The sequence below is a fragment of the Durio zibethinus genome, chromosome 5 (assembly GCF_047325235.1).
Source record: "Durio zibethinus cultivar Kanyao isolate XHJ-2024 chromosome 5, ASM4732523v1, whole genome shotgun sequence".
NCBI lineage: Eukaryota > Viridiplantae > Streptophyta > Magnoliopsida > Malvales > Malvaceae > Durio > Durio zibethinus.
In genome coordinates, this window is record NC_143166.1 from 635190 (window position 1) to 646440 (window position 11251).

An 11251-nucleotide genomic window follows, 5' to 3' on the forward strand; every position below is an offset into this window, starting at 1 on the left:
TAGAAACAGAAGTTATTAGTTTATCTATATATTTATGTTATAATAGAAATGTTCCCAAAGTAGGTTTTTATTATTTCTTTATATATATTTTAAAGAAACATTCCATGGCACAGTGATTTCTTATTCAAAATGGTATTTTGATGTGTGATATCAAAACAAACCGATCCTTTTTAGTTCAAAAGAGGCTTATAAGATGTCTTTGCTCAGTTTTTACTAGGATGGATACAATACAAAAAAAGGGGACTTTACTTGCAAGTGGCAACGAGTACTCTTCTAGGGGGCTTTGCGGGCCTCCGACCGTGGAGCAAAGCTAAGTTGTCAAAGAAGAGAACATCACCCTTCTCCCAATCGAATTGAATGCTTTCTTCTTCAATGATCTCTTCACATCTCTTAACTATTTTTTCTGGTATCTCTGTTCCGTCTGCCATCAAGGCTGAGCTAAGCTCTTTTCCATGCATACCAACTACAGTGTTAAACCACATTCTCCTCCCTTTTCTTCCGTCAAACACCTTTGTTAGAGATCGAGGTCCCAGTATAGTCTTCACCCCTCCATTAGGTTGCCACTTCAGGTCCATTCCCAGTGCTTTGGCCCTGAAACAATTTTTGCTCTGTGATTAGGCTCACAGTCTGTCTTAGAAAGAGAATATACATGTATGTGCTTCAGTTTTTAGTAAATAACTAGTGACTAACTTATAATGGTCAATCATATCAAACCTTCTCCCGGCCTCTGCACGGTCTGATGTTCCAAAAGCATCTTCCCAGCCTCTACCCCTCATTGATGATGTATCATTCTTGCTGAGGGCTGTGAATGTGTATTTTAACCCCTTGGCATCCATATCCTCCACAGCTTCTGGGAACTCCTCTAGCATCCGCTCTGTTACTCGAAAGCTAGGAACAAAAGGTGTCTGTCCACCTTCCGGTGGTGGCACCTCGCAGAATAGTAATAATATCTTTGGATATTCCTTTATCTGGTATAAGATGACATTGTAAGATCTAGTTAAATACCAATTAGCTGCTATACAAGATGGTTTCATAGCTGATTAGTGAGTAGTGACTGCGTCAACACATCTCCAGTTTAAGACAAATCAGTGAGAAGCTAGGTCAACTTTGTAAGTGGAAAATATTATAACATGTGTAGACACCCAATTGGGTCCGGGCCCAGATCAATTGGGCCTGACCCAAATGGGTAAGGCCCATTTCAATCCTGTATATTTTTTTTTTTCTTCTTTTGTATTTTATGTATTCTATTATTATTATTATTATTATTATGTATATCTTTATTTATTAATTATTTTTATTCAGATTAGATTTATATGTATTTTATTTATACAGTTATATATTATTATTATTTTTTTTTGTGTAATATATTTTTGGGTTTATCTTATTTTATTTGTTATTATTTTTTTTTAATCATCTGTTAATTCTATCTTCTTTTTCCCGAATTATCTGATATTATTTTTAATTTTTAATTTTTGATTTTTTTTTCTAATTATCTAGTTTTTTTTTTATTTTGATTTTGGAGGGCTGAGATTGAAGGCTGAAGAATCCCATTGGAAGTGGGAATTCAATCAGAAGAGTCCAGTGGGATTCAAAGATTGAATTCCCGTCCAAGGAGGAATTGGGATTGATCAGAAACTCCTGATCAATCCCTATATAAAGCACCTCCTGGAACAGTTCAAAAACACAGAGAAAACAGTAAGCAAAGCTACTGATTTAAGAGAAAAGGAGGCGTATAGGAAGCTAGGAAAAGTTTAGGAGTGTTCTGGGAGTGAGAAAAAAAATTTTTAGAAATTTTTGGCGAAAATTTTTTCTGGAAATTTCTGGGAAATTTCCAGATTCCGGCGAAAATTCCGGCGAAGTTTGAATTTTCCGGCGAAAATTCCGGCCAACATTGAAGTTTCCGGCGACCTGCCCAGTTTCCGGCGAAGAATCCCAGAAACCGGCTACTTTCCGGCCAACTTCCGGTGAAATTTCCAGATTCCGGCGAAAATTTCCAGAATCCGGCACCGGTGTTCTTCGGTTTCTAGAGAGAAGGGAGAGAAAAAGGAAGAAGAGAGAGAGAGGGGGAGGAGCGTTCTGCCGAAAAACGGAGGAAGGTGCCTTTTATACCCTCCCAAAACGACGTCGTTTTGGCCTTAAGTAACCTAGAGGATCCGCGCGTTTTGCCTCAACCCGACCCGACCCGGGCGTCGACCCGCTTTTTGACCCGCGCGTGTCAGCCCCCTCCGAGTCGAGCCGAGCCGAGCCAAGCCGCCAAGCCGCTCCCCCCGAGCCGTTTTCCTGCCTTGAGCCGAGCCGAGCCGAGCCGCGATCCGAGCCGCTCCAGGTTTTTTTTTTTTTTTCTTTGAATTTTTTTATTTTATTTATTTCTTTGTTTATTTTAATTTTTATTTATTAGATTAGGTTTATGTAATATTCTTTTTATTTATTTTTTATTATTTTATTTTCTTTAAATAAAAATAAAAAATTCCAAAAAAAAATATATATTTTTAGGGAAAAGTTGAAAGTATCAATTTTCCTCAGAAATAAATTTCAAAAAAAAATATTTTTGGGGAAAAGTTGAAAGTATCAATTTTCCTCAGAAATAAATTTCGAAAAAAAAATATTTTTAGGGAAAAGTTGAAAGTATCAATTTTCCTTAAAAATCAAAATTTCAAAAAAAAATATTTTTGGGGAAAAGTTGAAAGTATCAATTTTCCTTAGAAATAAATTTTCAAAAAAAAGGTTTTTGAGGAAAAGTTGAAAGTATCAATTTTCCTTGAAAATCGAAATTTCCAAAAAATATTTTTAGGGAAAAGTTGAAAGTATCAATTTTTCCTACAAAAAAAAATCATTCTTTCCTTCCTTTCTATCTTAATTTTGATTTTGTTTTTTTCTTTAAATAATCCGACGACGGAGCCTCTGTAAGTGAAACAGTAGTTTTCTTGCATACTCCTGAGGTGAGGGAATTTTCTCAATTTTTTGCTAAAAGTATTAGAGTCAATTGAGAATAATTTCCAATAACTAATTACTTGGTAAAATTTTAAAGCTTTTGGATAACACAAATTTAAGCTGGTACCATCTTTTGATGGGCGTTGTGAGGGTGCTATAACCTTCCTCACACATAACCGAACTCCCGAACCCTGTTCTGGTTAGTAGACCTGAACCTATTCTTTTAGGGACCCTTAAGCTTAGGTGTTCCCTGAAAGGACAGATTCCTTAGGTGGCCAATCACACCTAGATAAAAAAGATTGGTGGCGACTCTCTAAAAGTTAATGTCTAGCGATAGATCCCCGGATCTAGACGTTATGACAACATGTTTCAACTTCATTAGGCATCATCGATCAAGCTGTCTGCCATAGACAAAGTTTAACTATAGTAAAGATTAACGGAGGATCAAATTCCATGTTTGATTCCAACAGAATGTCATTCTGTTATTCCATTTATATATTCATGCCGACTTTTACCCCTTCATAGCCTTCCCATCATTTACACCTTTATTGAATTAACAGAAATTAAGAAATAGCTGAATTAAGTATTTGAGGTCGGCAGTTTGGCTTCTATATATTTGAAAAGAAGGTGAAATCGCTTAGTTTAAAAGCAAAAGCAAAAGATAATGACTGGACATACCAGAACCATTTCATGGTGGTAATAAATGAACTCAGAGAGTGGTCCTTCATTAGCTGTCCACACACGTTTATACACATGCGTCCGAGATGCTGGTCCGACATAACGAATATCATCCCAACCGAACGCTTCCACGATGTCATTGAAGTCTTGTGCATTCTTGACATCGAAACCTCGGAGGAGGACAGCACCGGTTTTGATGATCAATTGCTCGAGCCAATCCTTATTTGTCTTTAAGGCCAACAAAAGTGACTCTATATCAGCCTTGTCTGCCTCGGGGGGTTGCAGAACCAATGGCATGGTTTCACCATCCACCAGCTTTTGGCCTTGGCATTTTCCAACCTTGAAGTCCTTGCAAGAAAATTCCATATCTTTCTTTGCTGCTTAACTTGTATTTTGTTGTTTTGATGCAGAAGTTTTCAGTGAAATAATAGTTATAGTAGGGTTAAGTATTCATGGCCTTGGGCATTTACTAAGGCAGGCAGGGATTATGGCATCAGAGTCAATGGGCGGCTTTTAGATTCTTGTTTGTCGTGTTGTTCGCAGCTCAGTTAACGGTTGTACTTTTATACAACCTAAGGTAAGAGTAAAGAATAATGACTTTGGAAGTACTTTACGTAAAAAATGAAAGATAATATTTTGAAGACTTTTTGGAGTTTGACATTAGTAAGAGTTTCGTGATTGGTGAATCAGCAATGATTTTTCCTAAGTTGGGTGGAGCTAGCCCCCGATAACACCTAGAAACGAGAGAATGCCATAAAATGTTGTAAAATCTTGTCTCCTCGTATCAAAGTTTAAGCAGTCGAGGCTTATTCCTTGTTCCAGCAATCATACATATTTTCCCATTTTCATAGCGTGAGCCGCGAAGGAAAGTTAAGGGGACAAAAATTTTCACCTCATAAATACATGTATATATATATATATATACACACACACACACATGTATCCTCTCATTGTTATGGATATCTTAATTCCCTTCAAATCAGTACTCCAAGGCAAAGAGGGGCTTGAAAGGGTAAAGTCAACCATTTTAACAATTGGCCATATCTTCCAAAAGAAAGCAGGCATAATAATTAATAGTACAATATTATATCCGTTTTTTTTTTCCTTAAAGTTTGGGTGTCATCAGGTTAGGGAGCTCCACTCGTAAATTCATTTATACAAACAAGAAGTTAGAATAGCCAAACGCAAAAGAATGGTTCAGAGTTGCCGTCCCTCCACCACACATCACAATGCTCAAATGATACAAAACTAAAAGTTGCGTTGGTAAAAGGTCATGCATTAAAATATTTCCAGTTAAGATGGTGAATGAAATTTAAAATGGCAAAAGGGGAAAAGATTATGAAGATAGGACGCATCGTTACTATAACTGTACCAGCGTGCCACACTCTTTTAAAATTTAGTATGTGCAATGATACTGCTTATATACCACTATCACTTCCCCCCCCCCCCTCCCCCCCACTGCAGTGTATGATGGAAATTGAGATTAAAATCAAGCTCACATTTGTAACTCAAAGCTCAACCATAACAACAGCAAAACCTCAGCTTGAACTTGTTAAAAATTAAATAAATAAATAAAGTCAAGTGATCTTAAATTTGTTAAGAAGCATACATTACAAATTCAACAGTTGAATTTGGTTTTATCTGTTACAATTTGATGAAAACATTCCATCATCAACCATCAATGTCTATTTCGATCAAATGATTAAGCAAAGCATTTGGATGCTAGCAGCCAGGCAGGCAACTGTATAATTGGGCCAGGATCAGCCTTAATGGACTTATTAACTGTTGAAGGACTCAATCCTAAATTTAGTTCCCGGGCCTCAGATGGAAGCCCAACTGCTCCTTGTTTCAAAGCAAAAGAATCATTAAATTCAGATCGATTGAACAAGGTTAGTTGGCTTGCTGCTGGACCCGGTGTTATGTACTGTCGATGGAGTCGGCAAACAAAACATCCCAAGATTTCATCCAATCACAACGGAAGATTTGTTTCTCTAAAGGGACGAGTGGTGCTACTGAGAGAAAGACGTAAACCCCAAAGCTCACCTCTTCCAAATTCCAGTGCTTGCTTCCTTCGTCTCTATTTTCAATCCAGTCCCCCAATTTTTTTTTATTAATCCAAGAAGGATGGGCTCATTAGCCGCATCTCCATCGTCTCTCTTCATATCACCTGAAACCCCCTCCTTTCTTCCCCGCCTTAGCACCACCCTTCCTTTGTTCAAATCGCCAACTACATTTCTCTGTTATCCCAGATCCTTCAAATCCCGGATTCTGCGTCTCTCTGCTTCTCTTCTTCACTCAAATGTCAACCTTTCCTGGTTCCCTCCCGATGCCAATTCTCAACCGGACAACTATGGTGGTTGGGCCGTTGTTCAAGCTCCTCCAACTCCAAACACAAGCAAAAAAGGTTTCTTTTTTTTTTTTTTTAAAGAAAACATTTTTTTTAATATAAAGAGTTTTGTTGAATTGGGTTTTTCTGTTTTCAGGATTTTCTTGCATTATTCTTAAGGGTTTTATTGCTTCTTCAGTTGCTGTTGCCATTGTCGCCGTTGCATACTTTCCACTCTACAGAAAGGGTTGGTTACTTTCCATCATTTAAATCATTAATCTGCTTTATCAAAGACTTGCATTCGCTTGCAGTTTCTTGACACAACAGTGCTTTTGGGTTTTTTTAATTGAAGTTAAGTTTAATGCATTTCTTTTGAGATTTGCAGGGTTTAAGTTTCAGTTTAGCAGTCCATTAAATACTTTACACAGGGTCTTTAGCTGGACCGAGACGAAAAGTGATCAAACCAAAGCTACGGCCTATCTTGAATCTGATGAAAAGCCTGCTGAGGCAATACCCGACTGTGTGCCTCCTGCAATTACCGAAGCTGTTCCTTCAGGTGCAGTCAATTGTAAACTTTTTACGTTTCTTATTTTTATTTTTATAGTTCAGTATTTTAGGTTGCTTTTTGCTGGAGAGAATCAAGCTAAATTAATAAAATCAAAGTTTCTAACTTTTACATGTCATTAAGGCCCTTTTTTTGAGCAGCGGTAGAATGTTTAATTTATTGATGCATTTACCAATTCTTTAGAAAATTTTGATTTTCTTCCTTGACACTTTTAGCATCTACGTATAAGCGTGAACACATTGTGGTACCAGTTGCTGTGGATTCTACTCAACAGGAAGCTTTATTGGTTCTAAAGAAGCTGAAGGTATTTTTTTTTTTTTTTTGAAGACTTCTTTTATGTAGAATCCTCTCACCACCTTTTCAAATGAACTACATATGATTATCGAGTAATTAAGTTTTGCAGATCATTGAAGATGATGTAAGAGCTGATGAATTATGCACAAGAAGGGAATATGCAAGATGGCTTGTTCGTATGAGTTCTTTATTTGAAAGGTAGTAACTGTCCTGTGCTTGTCTTTTGGGAATAGCTTGAAATTGAAAATTTGGGGGTTCTAAGCATTTTTTTTGCTTGATCTGATCTCACTTGGCAACTTATTTGTCTTCTAGGAATCCTAAGCACAGGATTGTTCCATCAATTGCACTTTCTGGGTCAGAAACTACAGCATACGATGATGTTGGAGCTGATGACCCAGATTTTGAATCCATTCAAGGTAAAGCCCAGTTTGACATTTTCTATGTAATTTCAGGCTTGTATCTTTTATAAATATGACCCATAAGAGTTTTTCTCCTTGGAACTTTTGGTTTAGCTTTGGCTGAGGCTGGCATCATTCCAAGCAAGCTTTCAGGGAGGATTACTGGTTCCAATGATTCAAAAGGCCAAGAACCAATCAACTTTTCTCCTGACCGGTAAAGCTACACGGTCATTGATTAATTTCATCAATTGTTTAAAAGTACTTTTTGACTCAGTGAAACATATCTGGTGTTCTAGATTCATTTCTCGACAGGATCTTATAAACTGGAAAGCCCTGGTAGAGTGTGACTTTGAGCCAGGAGTAATAGAGCAGGTACAATAAATCTCCCCCCGCCATCTGCTAGAATTTGTTGTATTTGTTTAGGAACTATTAGACTGATGCTTCACCAGTCTTTTCATTGCTCTTAAAACCTGACTTGTTTACAGTCCAGATATCAAGGACAAGGATAGATTATATGGATTTGAAGGAGATCAGTCCAGATACATTGCCAGGACTTTTTATAGACATGTTGGCCAGGGAAAAGAGCATACTCAGAAAAGTTTTTGGTACAATTCTTTTCTTGGCTTATCACCAACATACTTATGCACTATCCCCTCCCTTTTTCCTCTTCCCCACTGCTTTATTTACCCTCCTCTCTAATAAGCATTTAATATGTAAATAGCATAAGTCTTCTTGACTAGTACAATCTCCACAATAGAAGCACTCAAAACTGACTACCCTGGCAATATATAGAAGATAAAATTTAGGAAACCACGATAGAAGATAAAATTTAGGAAACCATGATAGAAGATAAACCCTAAACTATTTCAAAGAGCAAATGCTGAACTAAAACATAGATAATAATGAGTAGAATGTGCAGAGTTGTTTTTGCAATACTGTCATTAATGTAAATAAGACAATTTGCTAAGTTGCACATTTTTTATCAATTAAAAAAACCTTTGTGCTTTTATTCTTACTAAGATGGAAAATCAGCCACTGCAAGCACATATTATGCTTGCTTTCTAATCTCATATAAATTTATTTCTAAATTTTCTAGGACAAAGCAAGCGATTTCAATCAAATAAACCTACATCAAAAGCACAAGCAGCAGTGGCTTTGACAAGTGGCAGAATGGCAGAAGCAATTTCTAATGAGTTGTTGAAGCTAGAAATGGAGAGTTCTTCAAGGAGAGCTGAGATGAAAGAAATCAAGTCTGAGTTACTCGAAAAGGGAGATATACAGAGGTTATGGGATGAAAAGCTGGATGAAGAAAGAACCCGAAGTTTTGAGGTGGAGAAGTTTTATTTTTCTGCAGCTCAGGACCTGGAACGCGAGAAAATTATTCAGGAGAAGTGGACTGCTGAGTTTTTGAAGAAAAAGGCAGCAGTGGATTGCCAGAGGCAACTGCTTTCTAGTCTTAAAGAAGAGGTTGCTGAGATGTCAGAAAGGCTTGCATCTGAGAGGACCATGTATGTTACTGAGCAGAGTAAGTTGCAAGATATGGTCAGTGGTTTACAGTTCAAGCAAGAAGGAATACTTGATGCAAAATCCATATTGGAAGCTGAGATTGAAGCTCTTCGGATTCTCAGGTAAATGCTGAAATTGCCCCCCCCTTCCTTGCCATACCATGCTGATTTATTGTTATTGCTTGTGTCGCAAAAACTAGTTTAGCACTGAGTCACTAGGCTTATCCTATATAATATAATATTAATTCTTGGGAGGACTCCTTGGGTCCTGATTAATCTAACTACCTTGCATGGTTAAAAGTAGTGATGCATGGTTCTAATTAATAAAAGCAATGAACACAGATCTTGGGTAGAGGATGAAGCAAGAAAAAGCCAAGCCCGAGCTAAAGTTCTTGAGGAGGTGGGACGAAGATGGAAATGGGATAACCGAGCTTGATTCTGAGTCAGTTGAAAGTAGAGTCAGCACTGACAGCTTAAAAATGATAACATTGGAAGAATAAATAAGAAATTCCATGGACATGAGGGCAATATGAGAAATCTTTATTATTTTGTTGAGTATGCACAGGACGAGGGAATGTGGTCAGAGTGTTGATATTTGGATTGTATCTACGCTTTTTTGCACGTTCTTCCCTATATATATTATATCTTTTGATTGGTGCTTTTATATTGGTTTACTGTTGAAGAATCAAAGGGATGAAGGAATTTGAGAATTTTTGTTGTTGTTGTTGTTATTTGATTTAATTTTGTTCAGCGAAAGTTCTTAGGCAATGCAACGATGGAGTGTAACATTCAGCAGCGAATATAATGTTCTGGAATTGAAGCTGTGATTAGTTGAGTATAAAATGAAGTTGTAATTGTGGGCAAATGAAAGTAGATTACCAGCAATTTAATCCAGATTACCATTGCAAATTTCATGAGTCACAAATTTATGGCAGTAAGTGTGACTGGCTTTGAGCAATTGGTGAAAAGGGTTGCTTTAAAACAAATGCAAAGCTCCATGCTTTGAGATCATTTTAATAAATAAATATATTTATTTAAATAGTCGTAATTGTTAGTGTAATGGTTAAAATATGAAATTTTATATTTTTATTGAGGTAGGATAATGAGATTCGCGGTTTCTAATAATAATAATAATAGTAAAAAGATGGGGCTTGCGGAGGGGGAAAGTGTTGAAAAAGTTATTCCCGCCAGGATCATTTGGCAACTAGGAAGGCGGGAGCCAGGCACTTTCAATTGGACTCCTTGTCTCGTGTCTGCCTGAGAAATATGGCATTGGTTAGTTAACACCAACATATTCCTTAGCCAGGAAAAAGGAATATTCAGGGTTTGGTGAATACAGTCCCATTTATCAAGTTGTTTGCTCGTTAACTTCCCATTGTCATCATCTTGATAGAATAAAACTGCTAATTTACTTTCTTTTTTTTTTTTTTAACCAATAGAGTTATGTGCATAATGCTACTTTTGTTTTTCACCTCTACAAATTTCACCAAAAACACACCTGGCTGAGAAAATAGTGGATAATATTTTAAGGATAATTAGTATGGTATAATTAGACATGCCTTGATGTATATTATTTCTAGGTTATTAGAGCTGCGGATAATTCTACATTGGTGGCCCAGACAAGATGTCTTTTCATCAGATAAACCCAGAAAATCCCAAAGAAAAAGCCTAAAAAACCAACATGTGGTTGGGGTTCAATCACCGGAAAAGTTGGGTTACATTGTTTTTTTTGCTTGGATGTCCCTCTGCATTTGCTTTCGGTCCATTAAGAAAACGGCTGGGAATTGAGTTTCAGCCTTCGCTGTCTAGTATCTACTGTGGTTTATCGTGTGGGATGGGAGTCCAAGTCTGGTTGGTGCATAGTTGATCCAACGGATGCGATTGGTCCATGGTTATCCTTTAATCTACAAAATCTTAATTAGAGAAATTTAATTGGACAAATCCTGCCAATTAGTTGGAAATAAAACATTCAATTAAATGCACTAGAAACAATGCAGTTTCTCTTGCTCACATCTAACAAAAAGGGAAGCAATTTGGCCACGCTTGCTTTTTGTTCAAATTTACAGTTTATGGTCTGTTTCAGCTTTTATTTTGGCCTTGTTTTTACTGTATAATATTCTTCTCGCGAAAATGGTAAGGTTTTAGTCCTACCCATGAGTAAATTGTTAATCCTTTCGCAGAAACTGGCCACTAGTTATTGGTGGTTGCTGTGGCTCTTAGCATGCCAGTTGTTTTAGGTTCTACTTAGCAAGGAAATTTGTGTATACTAGAAAGTTTTTCTTTGAAAGGTCTACAAATCTGATAACATGATAATGCTAATGGTGTAGGAACGTTTATGTCAGGATATGGCGTTTATAGCTGAGCATATTCTCAACTTCTCTAACTTTGGGTTCTGCTTGAAGTTGCATCAGGATTGCGTTTATACAAGCCTTGCTGGCGAGCTCTTACATTCTTGGTTGCTGTATTTGCATTCAAAGGGTCCTAATGGCTTAAGTTATTAATGATGGGGGATGAGGAAAAATGGTGTGGGGAATGTCCTTGGATTATTTCTTTC

The 11251-nt window shown here is 37.0% G+C and overlaps 2 protein-coding genes across 4 annotated transcripts; one reads left to right on the forward strand and one right to left on the reverse strand.

Moving 5' to 3' along the window:
* Nucleotides 1–19: 19 nt before the first annotated feature.
* LOC111283051 (clavaminate synthase-like protein At3g21360) lies at nucleotides 20–4350 on the reverse strand. Its single transcript, XM_022871434.2, has 3 exons — nucleotides 3610–4350; nucleotides 715–968; nucleotides 20–591 (listed from the first exon to the last, which is right to left on the reverse strand). The coding sequence occupies exons 1-3, from the start codon at nucleotides 3973–3975 to the stop codon at nucleotides 246–248; spliced, it is 966 nt and encodes a 321-aa protein (XP_022727169.2). The 5' UTR covers nucleotides 3976–4350; the 3' UTR covers nucleotides 20–245.
* A 1145-nt stretch (nucleotides 4351–5495) lies between these two features.
* Nucleotides 5496–11187, forward strand: LOC111282919 (uncharacterized). 3 transcript variants are annotated; one of them, XM_089760452.1, is made up of 11 exons: nucleotides 5496–6013; nucleotides 6093–6182; nucleotides 6321–6491; nucleotides 6716–6804; nucleotides 6904–6992; nucleotides 7107–7210; nucleotides 7307–7406; nucleotides 7489–7564; nucleotides 7683–7797; nucleotides 8289–8820; nucleotides 11025–11187. In XM_089760452.1, exons 1-11 carry the CDS (start codon nucleotides 5734–5736, stop codon nucleotides 11053–11055), a joined length of 1677 nt encoding a protein of 558 aa, XP_089616578.1. In that variant the 5' UTR covers nucleotides 5496–5733; the 3' UTR covers nucleotides 11056–11187. The 3 variants fall into 3 exon arrangements, with proteins under 3 accessions (XP_089616578.1, XP_022726945.2, XP_022726946.2); XM_022871210.2 differs by lacking the exon at nucleotides 11025–11187 and adding an exon at nucleotides 9040–9407; XM_022871211.2 differs by lacking the exon at nucleotides 11025–11187 and adding an exon at nucleotides 9040–9407 and having other exon boundaries at nucleotides 5506–6013; nucleotides 6135–6182.
* The last annotated feature ends 64 nt before the right edge of the window (nucleotides 11188–11251 follow it).

What these genes read in the sequence shown, in the direction of transcription:
- LOC111283051 (XM_022871434.2), bottom strand. Translation starts at nt 3,975, where the DNA reads ATGGAATTTTCTTGCAAGGACTTCAAGGTTGGAAAATGCCAAGGCCAA. An exon ending in ACCACCATGAAATGGTTCTG is followed by an intron (nt 969 to 3,609) that starts GTATGTCCAGTC and finishes ATCTTATACCAG; the next exon opens with ATAAAGGAATATCCAAAGAT. An exon ending in CGTGCAGAGGCCGGGAGAAG is followed by an intron (nt 592 to 714) that starts GTTTGATATGAT and finishes AAATTGTTTCAG; the next exon opens with GGCCAAAGCACTGGGAATGG.
- LOC111282919 (XM_022871210.2), top strand. Translation starts at nt 5,734, where the DNA reads ATGGGCTCATTAGCCGCATCTCCATCGTCTCTCTTCATATCACCTGAA. An exon ending in AGATTTTGAATCCATTCAAG is followed by an intron (nt 7,211 to 7,306) that starts GTAAAGCCCAGT and finishes CTTTTGGTTTAG; the next exon opens with CTTTGGCTGAGGCTGGCATC. An exon ending in GAAGCTCTTCGGATTCTCAG is followed by an intron (nt 8,821 to 9,039) that starts GTAAATGCTGAA and finishes CAATGAACACAG; the next exon opens with ATCTTGGGTAGAGGATGAAG.